Source organism: Zea mays, chromosome 6 (assembly GCF_902167145.1).
Source record: "Zea mays cultivar B73 chromosome 6, Zm-B73-REFERENCE-NAM-5.0, whole genome shotgun sequence".
In the NCBI taxonomy this organism is placed as follows: domain Eukaryota; kingdom Viridiplantae; phylum Streptophyta; class Magnoliopsida; order Poales; family Poaceae; genus Zea; species Zea mays.
This window is the reverse complement of record NC_050101.1, coordinates 7,684,693-7,703,383: the sequence shown is the minus strand read 5'-3', so window position 1 is coordinate 7,703,383 and position 18,691 is coordinate 7,684,693. Positions and strand designations below refer to the sequence as shown.

At 47.6% G+C, this 18,691-nt stretch overlaps 3 protein-coding genes across 7 annotated transcripts; 2 read left to right on the top strand and 1 right to left on the bottom strand.

Annotated features, from left to right (window-relative positions):
• The first annotated feature begins 17 nt into the window (after window positions 1-17).
• LOC103628953 (ubiquitin carboxyl-terminal hydrolase 2) lies at window positions 18-5,588 on the top strand. Its single transcript, XM_020539561.1, has 3 exons — window positions 18-2,441; window positions 2,975-3,275; window positions 4,252-5,588. The coding sequence occupies exons 1-3, from the start codon at window positions 1,352-1,354 to the stop codon at window positions 4,493-4,495; spliced, it is 1,635 nt and encodes a 544-aa protein (XP_020395150.1). The 5' UTR covers window positions 18-1,351; the 3' UTR covers window positions 4,496-5,588.
• Window positions 5,589-5,703: 115 nt separating this feature from the next.
• Window positions 5,704-8,182, bottom strand: LOC100282392 (uncharacterized). Its single transcript, NM_001155303.2, has 8 exons — window positions 7,898-8,182; window positions 7,469-7,604; window positions 7,293-7,362; window positions 7,118-7,211; window positions 6,786-6,999; window positions 6,511-6,652; window positions 6,143-6,313; window positions 5,704-6,067 (listed from the first exon to the last, which is right to left on the bottom strand). Exons 1-8 carry the CDS (start codon window positions 8,124-8,126, stop codon window positions 5,873-5,875), a joined length of 1,251 nt encoding a protein of 416 aa, NP_001148775.2. The 5' UTR covers window positions 8,127-8,182; the 3' UTR covers window positions 5,704-5,872.
• A 1,019-nt stretch (window positions 8,183-9,201) lies between these two features.
• LOC100280059 (uncharacterized) lies at window positions 9,202-14,317 on the top strand. 5 transcript variants are annotated; one of them, XM_020538915.1, is made up of 5 exons: window positions 9,202-9,290; window positions 11,615-11,782; window positions 12,152-12,198; window positions 12,291-12,318; window positions 12,881-14,317. In XM_020538915.1, exons 2-5 carry the CDS (start codon window positions 11,752-11,754, stop codon window positions 14,002-14,004), a joined length of 1,230 nt encoding a protein of 409 aa, XP_020394504.1. In that variant the 5' UTR covers window positions 9,202-9,290; window positions 11,615-11,751; the 3' UTR covers window positions 14,005-14,317. The 5 variants fall into 5 exon arrangements, with proteins under 5 accessions (XP_020394504.1, XP_008647744.1, XP_020394503.1 ...); XM_008649522.4 differs by lacking the exon at window positions 9,202-9,290 and adding an exon at window positions 9,305-9,676; XM_020538914.3 differs by lacking the exon at window positions 9,202-9,290 and adding an exon at window positions 9,313-9,676 and having other exon boundaries at window positions 11,615-11,690.
• The last annotated feature ends 4,374 nt before the right edge of the window (window positions 14,318-18,691 follow it).

Here is an 18,691-nt window from a genome sequence, read left to right as displayed (position 1 = left end):
TTAGTTATGCAAGATCTAAGAGTCGGTAAGATCTCACATACATATAAAACATACTAGATACAAACCATAATCCTATTATGGTTCCTTTTTTTTCTAGGCTAGAGTTTGTATGTTTTACAACACTCTCTTGAACGATTATCACGATATGCACATGTCTCATTAAAAACTCCATCCAAAAATTCTGTGACAAAAAACGGTGCTCAAAGAAAAGTGCACACCACATTCGCTAATTGTATTGTAAATGTTGTCTCACTAAATATCTTGTGTGAGAATCTTTCGAGTAAAAAGTAAAGTCACAGAGGGAAAAAGAGTGCAAACTTTAACCTTTTATTCTTCATGAACAGATATTGATTTTATAATGTATATATGAACTGCAATATTTTTATGATCTATGCAAGCATGGACAGATCTTACATATCTGCGTTAGAGTCACTATCGAGTGTGTGGATTTTGAACTAGGAGAGGATATACAAGGTTTACCAGCTCTTCAGGTGAACCTTGTCGCTAGCTAGGACAATGTACGAGTAGGGGCATCCCCCACATGGCGAAGAAAATATTGAGTTACCACTTACCAAATATGCCTTATTCTAAGTGGAAAACTCTCAACTTCTCACTCCCGATTCTTATGATTGAATGAAGTTTGTCGGGCCGGGAGCAGCCTATTACTCGGCCTTTTTTTCTTATGGGCCCTATTTCGGTTGGTCCAAAGTCCAGTTCTGCGTGGACTCGAACAGGGCCAGCCAGCTCATCGACCACCGTCCCAACGCTACCAAGGCCTAGCCGCGACCGCGAACGCCATTCCCGCCGCTCCCCCGTGCCCCGCCCGAACCGAGGTAGATGTCCTCCCGCATTCCACATGGCCTTTTTTTCTTACCGTCCGATTCCGCTGCTCTTGCTCTTGTTCTGACTGCTCCTCGCCAGAACATGCGGCTTCTTGGTCGGTTGGTTTCCCCTGCTGCTGCTTCGTCTTCCTTCCTCACCACTGCGTTGGAATTCGAATACTTCTCTGTTGTCGACGTACGTCGTAGTCGGTGCAGCTGCAGCTGCTGCGCGCGGTGTTCTTCTTGGTCCCTGCTAGAGCGTGCGTGCGTGCGGTTCTTGTCTTGGTGGGTTTCCCGGCCTGCCGCGTCCCGGCTTCTTTGACGTTTCCTTGTACGGCGGGCGGGCCTCGCCAAAACGACTTCTCGGGCTGGGCAGTGCTTTTCATTTTTATTTGCACTTATTGATTCTCTATGGGCGCGCGGTGCGTGATCCTCTCCAGGATGCGTGGTTTTCTTGTCTGGCATTTCTTGGTCCTACCCCTACCCATGACATCTTCTTCTGATGGCTTTTTCTCTTCTTCCTGCATTTCATGGCTTATTGGCTTTTGACGCGATTCCTTTCTTCCATCTTTCATCCGATTCCAGTCTACGCGATGGGGAAGGAGGAGAAGGGAGCGAGGGCGGCGAAGAAGGGCACGAGCTCAGGCAAAGCCCCGCTCCTGCAGCCCAGGTATTCTGTGCGCGGCGACGCGGCAGCATCCCAGAAAACCGATGTCGTCACTGACTACGCCGGCAGCAAAGAGTGCGAGGATTTCCACTATGATACAATGGAGATGCACCAGTTCTTAGAAACTATCGAGGGCTTGAAGGGCCACCCACAGTGCGTGGACTGCCGGCGTGAGGCCGTTGCTGGGAATCCGGCTCTCCTAAACCCTCGCTTCGTGATGTGCTCGGGCTGCAGCCAGTGTTTCTGCGCCGGACTGGCGAGCAATGAGGATGGACCAATCGGGCATGCGCAGCTCCATGCCAAATCAGCTTGCCATCCAGTTGCGCTGTGGATAGACCAACCCGATGCTGCTTACTGCTTCCAGTGTGCCCACAGCTTGAGCCTCAAGGTGATCGCCTTAGCAGCGCGTTCCCATAACCATGGCTATGCTGTCAGAGGGATGCCGAACTTCAGAGCCAAATGCTACGTCAATGCACTGGTGCAGTGCCTCCTTGCGCTTGACGATCTGTGGATGTCGATGCTAGGACCTCGTGCTCCAGCAGGGCCCCTCGGTGTTGCGCTGAAGGAGCTCTTTTTGGAGACGAGGTCTGGGAATGATGCAGGAGCATTTCTGAACACACGGAGACTCATGGAAAGTATATGCCTATTGGATGCGGGGTACAGGACCACTGATCACCAAGACTGCCAAGAACTTCTGGTCCATGTGCGCAATGGGTTGATCGATGAGGAACGGAAGAAGAAGCTTCCTGATGTGAGAAAGGATGATGTTCCCACAGTTGTCGATTCCATTTTCAAGGGCGAGGTGTCTGTTATGTGGACCTGCAGTCGCTGCCTGAACACTGCAGGCAAGGACGAAGAATTCTATGAGCTCTCACTGCCATTGCCACCTAGTAAGAAGCATCCAAGCAGAAGTGTCCCAGCTATAAAACAATGCCGACGAATTCAGAAGGAGGGTAAGCTTACATGCTCCTGTACCTAATCAACTTGTCTGCCAAAAATTGGTTAACAGATCTGCATATATGGGGTGGCACCCCAGAGCATAAGTCTATTTAGGAACGAATGGTATAAACGGCTGTGTCATATGGATGGTAACTGCTTTTGCTCAATATAAGGAAACATTTCATTTCTCAGAGACGAGTTTTGACTCTTGACCACTACCTAGTACCTAAATTTTGGGAGTTGTTAAAGCACTACTTCTATGCATGTGTTGGAGAAATGACAGTTCAGTATGACCACATAAAACAGTTGGGGATGTTTGAGCAGTCTGAACTGGAGAAGCTGTTCTATCGTAGTGTGGTAATTTGGATTGCCATTCGAACATAGCTTACCGGTGTTGAATTCTTGTCTTTATTTCACTCAACCTGGTCTGTTAGGTCAGCAGTTTCTCAGGCATTCTCGGAGAAGTTACTTCTAATGTGGAGGATTGAGGTTCTGAAAAACTCGTAGATGTTAACTTTTTTTCTGGATGAAAATTGTTGTTTTGCAGAAGAAAAGAAGGCAGCTGTCTCTCTCACATCAGTTAAGCAGTGCATTAAATATTATTTTAGAAAAGTGAAGGTACAAAACCGCTGCGAAATCTGTGAGAAGCCTAGCACCAGCCGAAGCAAAGATGGTGGGCAGATAGTGGCAAACATCAATTCGGGTGGACATGCATATGTAACACTTTGTCTTAGCAAGCTGCCACCAGTATTAACTATTCATGTGCTCAGATTCAATATCAATGATAAGAGAGTGGGGCATGTGAAGTTCGAGGAAAATATTGATGTAGGAGAATATCTGGACCCCAGGTACCAACAGATCGATTTTAACAGCAATAATTAATAGTTGAATACTTCTGTCATTCTGTGCAGTCGAACTTTCGATTTTCAATAGCTATCTTTTTTATTTCATAGTTTGTTTAGCATCTTTAGGGAAGTTCGAAGAAGATATGTTATTTAGTTCAAAGAGTTGTTTAGACTGCATGTTTCAATTTTGCTGATTTGGGAGGTACTTTTATGTCACTAAAAGAATTTCCTGTTGTCATTCATGTCCTGGAGTAGTGCTAGAAGTAAAATTGTTTGAGTTCTTAATAATTTTTCACCTTATCTCGTGCTACTTGGGTTTTCTTTTGTTTTCTGTGTTGTTTCTGCTGGGGTTTTGTCACTCCTGGTGACCCAAGTGTGGTCTCTGTATTATATGCACAAAAAGATCAGCAGTGGTGAAAAGGTTTGAATTATTTTTGAATGGCACAGAACAAAGATTTCTATAATAGTATAGTCACATGCTTTTTTTAGTATCTGGCTGCACTGTGAAAATGGGGCAATATGCAACTATCATCTGGTACTTCCATTGCATGCTGATTGGAAGTCTAATTGAATTGTGTTGACTGCCTGACTGGTGTTGGGTCTCACACAGATGCCATATGCGACATCTTCAGCAGCTTACCCATCCCCATATCCATGTTTAAACTTCACTCTGCGAACAGTGCAGAACAATGCAAAGAAAGTGTTTTGGGTAAATTATGGTTAAACTGCTGGACACGGTGTAAGGATTTATTTTTCCCTTTTTGTGCACATCAAAAATGAATTGAATTCACTATTAATACAACTGTACTGTGTTACACTAATTCTGTTTTTGTGTGTCGGGATCAGAGCAGTACTGTTTAGTCACTTGGTATATGTCAAAACTGTTAATCCGATAGTGTTTTCTTGTTAGTGATGTTGATAGCTAATCTAACATTTCATTCGCTTGACCTTTTGAAATTCTTATTTTGCAAATTTTCAGGTCTACAGACAAAGATGATGCCAGATATCGTCTAGTTGGTGTCATTGAGCATCTCGGGAGGACCGTAACGCCGGGGCACTTTGTCGCTTATGTGAGAGGAAGCAGGATTGTCAGTGAGAAGGAGCTGAGCAGCAGCTCTTCCTCTTGGTTTCAAGCAAATGATATAAGAATCAGAAATATCTCTCTAGATGATGTTCTCAAGCACGAGGCTTTCCTTCTTTTCTATGAGAAGATAAAAGCTTGAGACATCTGTCGTATTATGCCAAAGTAATCAGACGAGCAATCACCTGGCATTGGCAAGCATGATTTGGTTCGCTGAGGCATTGCAGGGGCACCTGGTTGACGGCAGCTTCTAACCAGTTGGGGAAACTGTTGGCTGATCTGCTGACTATTTCTTTTTGCTCTTTTTAGGAACGAATTAGGTCATGCGGTATTGTCCTAACAGAGTAGGAAACTGATTGTACATTCATGCCATGGCCTGGTTTTGTTGGATGATAATTGATCTTACATGCTAGTGATTCACATTTTGCAACCACATACAGATGTTTCTTCATTTTGAGACCTAGGTGTCGATGATTTTGGTTGGTTATGGAAGTGGTTCCTTGTTTTGTGAATGGTGGTTGACAATGTTTTTTTGGTTGTGAGATATGTGAGAAGCCTAGTACCAGCCTAAGCAAAGATGGTGGGCAGATGGTGTGGTGTCGAGTATTCAACAAAAGCACATCAGTTGACAGGGGCCAAACTGAATGTGACAATAGCGGAAAAGTGGATGAAAAGAGTGATCTGTTGACTGCCCATGTTACCCAAAATGCCAGAACACTGAATCAGGACAGGATGAAGCAAGTAGAGCTGGAAAAAACTGCAAACCAAGTGGGAGAAGGCCAAAATAAGCAGACAGATATGGGCGTATCTGCACATAAAGCATGTTTTCTTAGCAAGCACCCAAGGATCCAGTCAAGTGCGCCCATACTATCGTAGAGGCTCTAGTTCATGTCCATGTATGTTCCATGTTTTAGGGAATTTTTTGGCTGGTGTTTTCAATCAGATGATATGTGATCAAAGTACACAGGCCTTGGTAAAGTTTTGTAGCTGATGCTTTTGGCTATGTTGTAGTGTAAACAGGGTTGGCATTCCTTTGTCCCTTCACCCTTGTCCCAGAATTGTTCAGGATGTTTTTTCCCCTTATGGTTTTCATTTATTGCTTCCAGAGTTGACGGTTAGTTTGTGGAATCATTTTGTTGCGTTGTTTTCCGAATGATGATGGGTAAGGTGGCCTAACAGTTCCTAACCGCAGTTGTTTATCGGAGTAGGCTCAGGAACTGGTTGTGTTAGACAACTTGTGCCTTCTTTGTACACACCCAAGGGCTGGTGTCTATAGGAGTCCAATCCTGTTAGGACCTAACAGGATTGGACTCCTATAGACACCAGCCCTTGGGCGTGTACAGACATAATTTAAGGGCAAATGTTAATTCCAACAACACACTGTCACACACACACACACACACACACACAATGCAGTTTGGTCATCTACAGATTTTGACAATGCTGTGAAAGAGCACGCAAAACTTTATTGTTGTGTGACCCAGACTTGGAACCACAGGATTGATTACCTTGTCCGTCATCACTCCATGATCTCAACCACAGCTCGTCCTACGATCTTGCCCTGATTGAGATCCTCATAGGCGCCATTCGCCTCCTCAAATTTGCATTTCCTTGATATGGTGTTTTGGAGATTGAAGGCACCACTCTCCGCGAGCTTCACTATCTGAGGAAGGTCTTGCCTAGCCCTTGCGCCATATGAGCCAATGATTTTCACCTGGTTCCAAATAAACATGAGCGGATGGACAAGGAACCACAATACAGAAGGATGAACAAGGAATCAATTGCATACCTGTCGTCGGACAAGACGGGTTATATCAACCTCTCCCATTACGTTCGTTGCAGCAAGCCCGATCATAACAGCTTTGCCTCCATCACGCACGCTCTTGGCGCACTGGGAAAATGTTAACGCCTTACCAAGTGCCTCTATAGCCACATCTACACCCCTACCATCAGTAATTTCCTGTGAACAGCAAGGCATTCACATCTGAATAGTATCAATACATAGCTGGAAAGTTCCATATGCACATTTTGACACAGCCCACTTGAAGAAAAAGAAAAACAAGATAAGCAATGACAGGACTTGTAATGAAGTAGATATATAGAATTACTTTCTGAACTTCATTGATAGATTACAAACTTTGACAGTTTGAGACATACCTTTATCCTTTCAACTGCATCATCTTTTGCTGCATTTACAGTGTGGGTTGCTCCAAGTGTTGTAGCGTTCTGAAGCTTCTCATCAAGGACATCCACTGCAATGACTTGGGAAGCTCCAAAGGCTTTTGCTATCTGTAAACAGCTGCAAAATAAAAGAACTGCTTTTTTAAGATAAAAGAGGGAAGAAGAAGGGTCATGTTTGTTTGTGCATTCATAGTCCCAAAAAAATAAGTGGAGAAAAGAAAGATCCTCAAATTTATCAGACATCAGCTGACCTTGACCCAACCCCTCCAACTCCGATCACAGCTACTGAATCACCAGGCCGCATTTCAGCAGCATGCCTCAGGGCACCATACGCGGTAAACACTGCACATCCTAAAATTGCTGATTCTGTGTATGGCAGTGAGTCAGGGAGAACTGCTAGCGCATTGGCTGGGACAACACAATACTCTGCAAGCCCTCCCATACTATACATGTACACCGGTTTCCCTGCAGATGGAGAATTTTCAGGTTACTTGAAGCAATTATACTGTGGTGTTCTCGGTAAAAAAAATACTGTGGTGTTACTGATGATGATGCATGATGTGGATCTGTTTCCTCAGGTTACCATTGCCCCTTAGAAACAGCCGTGTCTCGCCATCATAGAGTGTCCCCTTGGCACGATTATACGCGAAGAAAGACTCACACAGATCTTCTTGGCCCTGTATTAAATCAATGGGCATGAGCGTAACAAGCAAGAAAAGCACAGAAACATATGCCGTAATTCAACAAAGCTGCTCTACCTTAACGCAGTAGAAGCAGTTCCCACATGGCATTATGAAGGCGCCGACGACGTGACTTCCGACTGGGAACCTGAAACGTTTCCAGTTTCAGTCTTTCAGAGAAGTAACCCAAAACGGCACCTGATGCCTAACAGAAGCGAATTGACAGCCCAACAGATCTGTCACGTCGGCCATACCTGTTGATGATCTCAACAGGAGTGTGCGTGCCATGGTCAACCACCTCTCCAGTGATCTCATGGCCCACGACACAGGGCGTGGAGAAAGGGAGCTCGCCTTTGAGGACATGGAGATCGGAGTGACAGACCCCGCAGGCTGCACCAAGTTGGTGAACACCACCACGTTAATGTCAGACACAGATGCTAGGAATCAGATCAGTTCATCGAAACGAATCCCCCAAGACTGCAATCTGCCGCGCCGCACTCGCATGGTTGGGACTCTAGCGAACCATCAGCGGCGCGCAACCACCAAATCGAGCAGCTTTTGCATTTGGTTATCCAACAAAGCAACCTCTATCACTAGCAATCGCTGGAGTCGAGTGGCAATTCAGAATTGGAAGCGTAGCGTAGCAGCAATGTAGTGCGAGAAGAAGGGGGGAAAGGCGGGACCTTTGGTCTTGATGAGGAGCTCGCCGGCCTTGGGCCGCGGCATGCGGAACTCCTCGAGCGTGAGCGGGCGGCCGGGCTCCCAGAAGACGGCGCCGCGCATGTAGCTGGGCCCGCCCGCGACGTGGTACCCTGCGGAGGCGGCGGATGAGGAGGAGAAGGAGCGGCGGAGGAGCGCGCCGCCGATCCGGCGGAGGAGGGCGCGCGAGGAGGAGGAAGCGGACATGGCCATGGCCTAGACCAACTGAACTGAACTGAACTGTAGGGGGTGGGTGGATGGAGCAGTCAACCAACCAAAGCTTCCCTTCATTGGAGTGTGCGACTCGGCCGCTTTGTCATCAATGGATTTGGACTGACGGAGTGACGGGGATGTGGATGCGACAATGGTTTCTGCCGATTTTTTACTTGGAAGGAAAAGTTCATGTAACTTAAAAAAAGAGAAGTCCTTCGTGTACCACTCATCCATACGAATGGAGTATGAGTGTACGAACAACGTTAATCTACCGTTGTTGTTGTTGTCCTTATTTTAAACTAATAAATCATAGACTACTAGACGGCCTTACTTGTATTTGAGTCTATCAATAAAGTCATGTATAGCAACGCTCTACAAAAAGTATGCATACAAATATCCACAAAAGTCTATTTGACTACCTCGTGTAGATTTATGGAAACTCTCTAGTAAATCACGGTCATGTCTACAAATTAGATCATGATCTAACAAACTAAGGATTGTTTAATTTACTGTCTAACTTGCCACGATTTGTCACATCTAAATTTAGCCAAATTTGATCAAATTGGTCATGTGTTTGGTTTGAAACCATAGTTGTAGCAACATTTTTTTCCTGCTACATAGATCTTACTCGTCAATGACTGGTAAAAGTATGGCAAGATTCTTTTAGACATGGCAAATTGTGGCGTAGAATTTGAACGCCTAACCTTAGTCACATTAGTCAAGTGTGGCGTAAAATTGCGTGGCAAGTTTTGGCACCATAGATATAGAACCAAACAACCCTTAACTATGTGTTTGGCTGCATGTATTTGCTGGTGCTTACATGATGGGATGTAATGAGCTGGTGTTTGGTTGTTGTTAACCAGGCTCTACGCGTGCGAGGTGTATGTTTGGTTACCTACGTATAGAGTGAAACCAGACTCGCACGGTACTTAAAGCACTCTAGACCAGGCTCTATAGACGCGAGCAAATTGGTCGTATCCCTGGAGCCAGATTCCCGCAGTCCTGGCTCATGCAGCCAGACTACAGAGAGAAGCAAACAGGCTATAAGAGACTCGCTTGCACATTTACACATAAGATCTCGCCGTCCTGGCTCATGCAGCCAGACTACAAGGAGAAGCAAACGGCTATAAGCATATTTACACATAAGATCTGATTGAATATTAGGTATTGCCTAGTTGCACTCAAAATGAGCAATATCCCATCATTCACGAACATATCCTCTTGCTGTTTTTTTTTTTTTTTTTTTTGCATCGTTGGAAGTTGACTGGTGGACGAACTCCGCGCCGCCGCCGTCCTGGATGACGCCGCACGCACGAGGTGCAAGTGCAAACGACCGCGTCCGAGTCCGGATCCGCCACCACCGCGCCCTCGCCGCACTACAGGCACGTGGAGCCCATCGGCGGTGAGCCGGAGGCTGGAGCACGCGCGGCGGTGGCGGCAGCGGCTGCGCTTGCGGCGGAAGGAACGGGGTGGGGATTCGAATCGAAGGAGCAGCGGCGATCTACTGTTCCCTTGTATTATGCCCGCAACTTTACTTCTCAAAGCCAAAGGTGTGCTGCCCACCCTGGCCTCCCCTTCTCCCCCGTCCCGTCCCCCCTCACCTCTCCTCTTTCTGCTAAAAAAAAATACTCTCCTATACTATACTAGTGCCAAATTGCTTCTGCATTCTCTTCCCTTCCTGCATTTCCTCCTCTGTCTCATCGGGGACCCCTGTCCCTCGTGGCGACGGCCGGTCGACCGCCGCTGCCGAGGACTTCGCCGGCGACGACCACCCCCACGCCCACTACATGTACGCTTGCCCGCCCCACCCCGTCTCTTCCCTTTCACTCCCTGCCGTGCGTTAGCGGAACCGGCCACCTAAACCCTAGCTGGATCTGATCTAATCAAGAGCCTGTACGCTCGTGTATTATGCCTACTGATTTGCTTTATATATTTTTTTTCTTTTGTTGTTGATGCAAAAATTACCGGGGTATGCACTACCGTGTCCGCTGCGTGCCCCTGATTCGGCGGATCAGTCAGTTGAGGCTGATCGCGCGATTAACCGCGCCGATCGTCGCTCCTGGAGCTAGCGCTCGCCATATGTTTTCAAGGCCTTGTTGTTCTAATCAGTAATCGTACAGCCTCGGCATGGCAAAGTGACCACCGGCTGTGCTATTTTTATGTATATATGTACGTTATCGTTACCAAATTCGATTTAAGTGGGAGAAATGCTCACTGTTAGTTTCACTCGTGATGCACGTTATGCTCCCCCTACCGCTCTCAGTAATTTGCCACTTAAAATCTACTACAGTATGTTATTTGTTCATGGACACAACAGTAGGTGCACCTGTTGCCTCTGAACCTCACATCATCTGTCCAATGTTTCTTTGCTGCACATCATCTGTCCCCACTTGTGTAGCATATATAAATTAAGTAATGAATGAATTCATGTTTTTGAGGTTGAACATTAGTTTCAAAAATAAAATACAGGTCGTTGGGAGACAGAACCATTGTGTCTCACTCTGAACTACATATACGACCTTACAATGCAGAGCTACCTGTTTATTGCGTTGCATATTCTGCAGACCGTTCAGCCAGAAAATCATGAAGAAGCCGGCGCCTTTTTTCTTGATTAAGCACCACACACGACTAGCCATCCTTTGAAATATAAAAAATATCAGTCAGATACTTTGCAGCTCCTTTCCTTCATACCAGTAGCCATATAAGTATAATTGTCTTTTGACTTGAGTGATTCGAGTAGCTGTATTCTGGCTAAAACATTTTGCTTGATTGTTTTATGCCACCTATGTTCCTCTCGCCCCAAGGGCAAGAGGGAGCACCTAGTCAGCGCTCGTAACGTATTTCTTGTGGTTTTGCTGGTTGCCTGGCCCTTTATCCTTTGATCAAATATGTGAGATGGTTCATTGTTCGATTAGGGACTACAAATTGGAACTTCACCATTAGTTTATATCTCTGAGACATTACACCATTAGGTCATACATCTGCATTAGTTCTTTTTACATTTTCCTCTATTCTGTCCTACTATTTTGTCAGGTTGAATTTTATCATCTGGCTAAAGTAACCAATGCCACTTACTGAGTGTGCCTGTACATGCTGTCAAGTTTATCGTTGTTAGCTAATTGGATTGACTTACGTTACTTTTCCACATTTGAGGAGCGATTTTTTTGCGTTATTCAGTACTTTTTGTTCTTCATTGTCACTTTACTCATAATATTTGGTGATAGCTACAGTTATTCTAAATACTGATAGCGAAGGGAAACCATGGGAGAATGTTGCTTATGACCTCTTGCCTCTGTTTTTTTCTTCTTCCATGTTTTATGTCCTGTTTCACTTGTTGTACTAATTGAGTCTATGGAAGATGTTTTTAAAAGTGTGAACTTATGTTTACTGTATTTAATAACCAAATAGTTTATTACAATATGGTTTGTTTGGTCTATTATACCTATTTGCTGCTGAAAACCTGAAACTACTGTTAATCTCTCATGCAGTATATGTTGAAGAATGGCTTGGAGCTAACAGTACTGACACCAACTTTTGGTTATGATCAGAAGCGACTGGAGTGCAGTAATGAATCTCTAATTGTTTGCAATATAAGAACCAGATACCTCATTCAAATGGTTTTTCCATGTTACAGATTGGTAGCCAAGAACAAAGAGGTTAGCTAGTGGTGATATGCGATAAAGTTTTCATATATACAACAATAAAGCTGAGAATTGTGGTCTGCAAATAATACAGTTTTCCTTCTCCATATGTATTGTACTTAGAGCAACCAATCTTAGTGATTAACATGGCCAGTTTAACCCGATTCTCAAACACCCAAATTGTGCTATTTCACAAATTACTTGATCATCAAACTATCCTTTTGTCTGTTTAAACATATCCATTTACCCTCCATTCGGGTCTATGTTTGGGTTTGGGAGCCTTATTTGGATCCTGGCATTCTCCATAACCGGTCATATATCTACTGCTGCTGATATTATATCTCTGTTTCATTATTTCATAGTTTTATATTTGAACTTCTGCAGAAAAACACACAACAGTAATGGGTCACGACCATATGTCTCGTATAAAGGTATATTAGTCTGTGCTTTAAGTAACATGTTTAGGTATATTATCAATCACACCATCCTAAAAGTTTATTGTGTTCTTTTTCTTTGAATTCAGATGCATATGGCAGAAGGTTCTTTTGGTGGTATGTCTTCTCCATGCCTCAACGTCTCCATAGCTTGTGATTTTGCAAGGGTGCATCTTTATTTTGGAATTTCAAGAAGACATTATGTTACATATTTTATGTTCCAATGAATTAATGCAATCCACAAACTAGTCATGACTCAAGAAGCTAATTTTCATATTGGATCAGCCAGGTCGACCGTGTGGTTTGGTCGTGTTATTCATGTTGTAATCAGTGACCCACTAGTGTTTGTTTGGCTTAGGGTGTGTGGGTGTGGGTCTGTTTGTTTTTGTTTGTTCTTGGGGGTTCTTTACCTCTTTATCTTCTTTCTTATTATAATGATGTGCAGCTCTCCTGCGTATTCGAGAGAAAAAAATGAAGCTAATTTTCTGACACATTCCATGTGCTAGTGTGGGTTAGTAGATATCTTTTGTCATGAATTCTGGAGCTAATATATGATATGTTGATTTTTAGTTTTTGCTGTTTTTCTATCAACTTTTCTTTATTTGCTATTTTGTTTCCTATTTATATCAATTGTATTGTATTTTATACATTTCTAATATATTGATTTCCTGTAAAACAGACAGGATCCGGTGCCAGCAACCTGGGTGCAATGAGGTTGTCGATAGAAGGGTAGTGTACTGCAAAATTCACAGTGGAGAGTTGTCATGCCAACAGTTCAGTTACCTCCAGAGCGGACTGGAGAGCTCAGGTTTATCTGTGCGCCCTGTTAACGACAGCCAATTTAAGGGATCTGTTTCCATTGCAGCAGTGCCATGCACTGAGCAAGAGTTACATGTCAAGCATGAAGGTGGTGATCGAGGTAAACTAAAGGATAGTTCTGGGTACACTTTGGGTCAGGCTGCACAATTTATCTTCTCTGGGGCAAGCATGCTTTGCAAGAACGATAACTGCAGCAAGCAAGCACACGAGAACTCAATCCACTGTAAGTTGCATAGCGGCGGCGTTAACAAGGGCTGCATGGCACGGGGCTGTACAAGAGGTGCGCATGGAGGCACGCCTTTGTGCATTGGGCACGGAGGTGGGAGGCGGTGTGTGGTCCCTGGATGCCCAAATGCAGCATGTGGCCAAGGCCGTAGCGACCGCTGCGTGAGGCACGGTGGCGGCAAGAGATGTAAATTCGAAGGGTGCGCGAAGGGCGCGCAAGGGAACACCGATCACTGCATAAGGCACGGTGGGGGAAGGCGGTGCAGGTTCCAAGGATGTACAAAGAGTGCGCAGGGACGCACAGATTTCTGCATCAAGCATGGTGGGGGCAGCCGGTGCAGGTTCCAAGGGTGTGGCGCGAGCGCAAAATGGGGAACGGATTTGTGCTCTGTGCACAGGAAGAGCCTGTTGGGCGGTGACAATGCCATCCCTGAAGCTTTGGCCGCCCCTTCAGAAAAACGACGCCGGGCCAAGACGCCCCAAAGGGAAGCGAAGCCGTCCGAGGTCTTCCAAGAGAATGTCACAACAGCAGCTACTGCTGGTAACAGCACACAGCACACGGGCTTCCTTCTCGTAGCTGCCCCTGTTGCTAACCGTGACATACTGACCAATGGTATGGCAGTGACGGGGCAAGCTGCAATAGCCCCCCAACGGATAGTGGCACCGATGTTCATGAGATCACCAACGCCATCTGGATCAGTGGCTGCCTCGGCACAGAGGTGGGAGGCGGGAGCAAGCAGGGGTATGCTGGGTCTGTAGAAAGGTGGTATAATTTGGGAAGGCTTGGAGACACCTTGCCCAAGATAGTTCTCTGATTATTGGCTTTCAGACTGAGAAACCTCTGAAACTTGACAGCCTTGTGCCGTCAACGGACTCTAGTGATGTCCTGTGCAGCTGTGCTCTCTCATTTGTATTGTAAATTGTAATGCAAATCTCTAGTTGTTCTTGTGTATGTTCTCTTGTCGCCTTGTAGTAGCGTGGAAACCGGTCGGGGGACCATCTGGAACTTTGGATGATAAGCAATAATATTGTGGCATGGCCTAGCTTTGCAGGTCCAGTTGGACTTTTTTAAGTAGTGGACATTTTACACATTATTTTTTCGTACCCCACATACATATATGTAAGTAGAGGGACTCTAACTCTCATCAAAAGGATGACACTATAAGTTGAGACAATTTATTTTCTGTTTATTTTATCAAACACTACACAATGTCATACCCATCTAAGGGTTGGAGACACATATTTATAGCCCTAGAGGCTGCACTACCACATCTTCTCACACACACTACATAGCAGGATTGTCCTCTAGATACTAAAGAGACTACAAAGGACAGTCAAAAAGCGACTGCTATCCTCTAGATGCTAAAGAGACTACAGAGGACAGTCAAAAAGCGATTGATGTCATCTAGATGCTAAAGAGACTACAGAGGACAGTCAAAAAGCGATTGTTGTTCTCTAGATGCTAAAGAGACTATAGAAGACAGTCAAAAAGCGAATGTTGTCCTCTAGATGCCCAAGACTTATTCCATCATTCTCCCCCTAAGTCTTGGGCGTTGTCTTGTGGGAAAGTTGGGTCATCCCGGACCTGGAGCAAAGCTCAAGAAACTTGATCTTCCCAAGGGGCTTGGTGAGCAGGTCTGCAAGCTGATCCTTGGTGCTGATGTAGCGCGCCTTGATGCTCCCTTCTGCCAAGCAGTCTCGGATGAAGTGGTATCTCATCCGGATGTGCTTGCTCCGTTCATGGAACACGGGGTTCTTGACCAATGCCAGAGCGGACTGGTTGTCCACCTTGAGTTCCACCGCTCCAGTGTCTCTCCTGAGGAGATCATCGAGCAGTCGAGCCAGCCAGAGCCCCTGAGTCGAAGCAGTGGACGTCGCTATATACTCGGCCTCGCAACTGGACATGGCCACCACCTGCTGCTTGACCGACTGCCAGCTAATGAGGCACTTGCCGAGGAAGAAGAGGATCCCGCTTGTGCTCTTGCTAGTGTCGATGTCACCGGTGTGGTCGCTGTCACTGTACCCGATAAGGTGTGCCTCCCTAGGGCACCTCGGGTAGTAGAGACCGTGGTCGAGAGTCCCCGCAACATAGCAGATGATCCTCTTCACAGCCTGCTCATGCTCCGTCGTCGGTCGCTACAGGACCCGACTAACGTAGCCGACGGAGTATGCCAAGTCAGGCCGTGTGTGGACAAGGTAGCGAAGGCTCCCCACAAGACGCCGGTACTATGTAGCATCCACCTCCTCCGTCGTGCTGTCACGACTCAGCTTCAGCCTCTCCTCCATCGGAGTGAGAGCTAGGTTGCAGTCAGTGAGCCCAGCCAGCTCAACAATGCGCTTGGCGTAGGCGGTCTAGCGAAGTGTGATCCCGGAGTCTCCCTGGTGCACCTCAATCCCCAGGTAGAAGGAGAGATGTCCCAGGTCACTCATTTGGAAGGTGGCCTTCATCTCTTCCTTGAATGCTGCCACCTCTGCATCCTTGGTGTCGGTGATCACCAAGTCGTCGACGTAGACACCCACTAGCAGGGCACTTCCTCCATTGCCCCGTCGATAGATGGCCGCCTCGTGTGGGCTTGGCGTGAAGCCCATTCCTTTGAGTGTGGAATCCAGCTTGGCATTCCACGCCCTCGGTGCCTGTCGCAGCCATAGAGAGCCTTGCGCAGGCGCAACACCTTGTCCTCCTTGCCAGGGATCGCAAAACCTAGCGGCTGGTGTACGTAGACCTCCTCCTTTAAGTCGCCGTTAAGAAACGCCGACTTGACATCCATGTGATGAACATGCTAGCTCTCCTGGGCTGCCAGCGCGAGGAGTCGCACGGATTCCATCCGTGCCACAGGGGCGAAGGCATCGTCGAAGTCGATCCCCTCCTACGGCAAGAAACCGCGTGCCACCAAGCGAGCCTTATGCTTGATGATGGCGCCAGCTTCATCCCTCTTCAATTTGAACACCCACTTAAGGGTGATCGCGCGATGACCATGAGGGAGATCAGCGAGCTCCCAAGTGCGGTTCGTCTCAACTGCGTCCATCTCCAACTGCATCACGACATGCCAAGCCGCATGTTTCTCAGCCTCCGTGAAAGACCGAGGCTCACCATCGTCACATGCAAGATGCAACTCTCCTGCCAGAATGCGAGACACCGGGCCCGACACCGATGGGTCAATGAGAAGGCCCTCCACCCTTCGATACCGCAACGACTCGTCGTCGTAGCACGCGTCGACGCGCTCCTCGTCGTGGGAGAGTGGGGTCACAAGCTCCACTGGGTCGTGCTCGACACGAGCTGGTATCGGAGAGGACGTTCCCGGAGAGGGTACCGTCGGTGCTAGAGTACGTGGTGGCGAAGAGCTCACTGTAGCCGAAGTCGTGGCTGGAGTGCGTGGTGATGAAGAGCTTGTTGTAGCCGGAGCTGAAGAGCGTGGCGCTGGAGTCTGTGGAGACCTGGGGGCTAGGGTAGACCTGCTCCGAGAGGAGTTGCCTACTCCCCCAGATCCCTCAAAGTGGACGTACTCGATGGTGAAGTCGACGTACATCGGAGTCGTGCCGTCGTCCACCGCCTTGTCCCACGCCCATCCTTGCCCTTCGTCGAACACTATGTCGCGCACCGTGCGCACACACTGTGTTCCTGGGTCAAGGATGCGGTAGGCCTTCGAGCCCTCCGTGTAGCCAATGAACACCCCCAGAGTGCTCCTATCGTCGAGCTTGCTAATGTGGCCAAGCTCCTTGGTGAACGTGAGGCAGCCGAAGACCCGTAGGTTAGAGACCGCCGGCTTGCGCCCATGCCAAGCCTCGTATGGTGTCATCCCGTTGAGAGCCTTGGTGGGCGAGCGGTTGAGGATGTAAAGTTGTAAATCGCTGTCACCACCGCCTCTCCCCAGAAGACAGTTGGTATTCCCCTCTGTTTGAGGAGAGCCCGAGCCATCCCCACAACCGTCTGGTTGCGCCGCTCGACGACGACGTTCTGCTGCGGGCTGTACGACGTGGAGTAGTGGCGCTGAACGCCCTCATCCGCGCAGTACGACGCGAACTCAACCGCCGTGAATTCGCCACCGTTGTCGGTGCGCAGCACGCACAGCTTGCGGTCGCACTCCGCCTCCTCAGTGACCTGCACACGCCTGATGGCGTTCGCAGCCTCTCCCTTGCTACCAAGGATCATCACCCACATGTAGCGGGAGAGATCGTCGACGAGCAGCAAGAAGTAGCGTCGTCCTCCTGGTGTGGCTAGTGTCACCGGGCCACACAAGTCCCCATGCACGAGCTCGAGCCTCTCCTTGGCTCGGAAGCTCGATTGCTGGGGAAAGGGGAGCCGTCTCTGCTTTGTCAACACGCAGACATCGCAGAATTGCTCCACATGGTTAAGGCACGGCAGGCCTCGTACCATCTCCTTGGCACTGAGCCGCTTCAGGGCCTCGAAGTTAAGGTGCCTGAAGCGCTCGTGCCACTGCCATGCCCCGTCGTCTCGACGAGCAGCAAGGCAGCAAGGTTGTGCCACCTTCACATTGAGGATGTATAGCCGATTTGGACTCCTACGTACCTTGGCAAGAAGGCGACGAGAGGGGTCCCAGATCCTCATGACTTCGTGCTCGACCTCCACGCGCGAACCGTTCTCATCTAGCTATCTCAAGCTGATGATAGAGTTCCTCAACGCGGGGATGTAGTAGACTCCGGTGAGCAGCCTGTGCTCACCAGACGCGGCGGTGAAGACGACTGAGCTAGCACCCTTGATTTCTACGCCGAAGGCGTCCCCAAACTTGACGGAGCCTCGGACGTTAGAGTCAAGCTCGGTGAAGAACTCTCGTCGGCCGGTCATGTGATGAGTGGCGCCAGTGTCGAGGCACCATCCTTCGATCATGTCTTTGCTAGAGCCGTCGCCGAGGAAAGCGCGTGTGAGAGCACCTAGAGGGGGGGGGTGAATAGGTGATCCTGTAAAACTTCAAAACTTAAGCCACAAAAACTTGTTAAGGGTTAGCACAAGTATGGCCAAGTGGCTAGAGAGGAGTCAAAACACAATAACCACAAGAAAGCAATCACAGAGTTGACACGGTGGTTATCCCGTGGTTCGGCCAAGTACAAAACGTGCCTACTCCACGTTGTGACGTCCCAACGGACGAGAGTTGCACTCAACTCCTCTCAAGTGATCCAATGATCAACTTGAATACCACGGTGTTTTTCTTTCCTTTGATCTTTTCCCGTTTGCGAGGAATCTCCACAACTTGGAGTCTCTCGCCCTTACAATTGAGTTCACAAAGAAATACGGAGTAAGGTGGGAATGAGCAACGCACACAAGACTCGAAAATCAGAGCAACAACACGCACATAAGTCGCAACAAGAGCTCGCAACGCAACACAAAGAGTTCACAACTCCACAAGAGCTCTATATGCTATCACAATGAAACGAATGCGTGAGATTGATGTCTTGGTGCTTAGAAGAGTTGTCGGAATGCTTGGTATTC

Coding starts and splice junctions, on each gene's coding strand:
- LOC103628953 (XM_020539561.1), top strand. CDS start 1,352: ATGGCTTATTGGCTTTTGACGCGATTCCTTTCTTCCATCTTTCATCCG. Junction 2,442..2,974: donor CCGACGAATTCAGAAGGAGG/GTAAGCTTACAT, acceptor GTTGTTTTGCAG/AAGAAAAGAAGGCAGCTGTC. Junction 3,276..4,251: donor GGAGAATATCTGGACCCCAG/GTACCAACAGAT, acceptor GCAAATTTTCAG/GTCTACAGACAAAGATGATG.
- LOC100282392 (NM_001155303.2), bottom strand. CDS start 8,126: ATGGCCATGTCCGCTTCCTCCTCCTCGCGCGCCCTCCTCCGCCGGATC. Junction 7,212..7,292: donor ACTGCTTCTACTGCGTTAAG/GTAGAGCAGCTT, acceptor GATTTAATACAG/GGCCAAGAAGATCTGTGTGA. Junction 7,000..7,117: donor GCTGTTTCTAAGGGGCAATG/GTAACCTGAGGA, acceptor CTCCATCTGCAG/GGAAACCGGTGTACATGTAT.
- LOC100280059 (XM_020538914.3), top strand. CDS start 11,618: ATGTTGAAGAATGGCTTGGAGCTAACAGTACTGACACCAACTTTTGGT. Junction 11,691..12,151: donor TCAGAAGCGACTGGAGTGCA/GTAATGAATCTC, acceptor GAACTTCTGCAG/AAAAACACACAACAGTAATG. Junction 12,319..12,880: donor GGCAGAAGGTTCTTTTGGTG/GTATGTCTTCTC, acceptor CCTGTAAAACAG/ACAGGATCCGGTGCCAGCAA.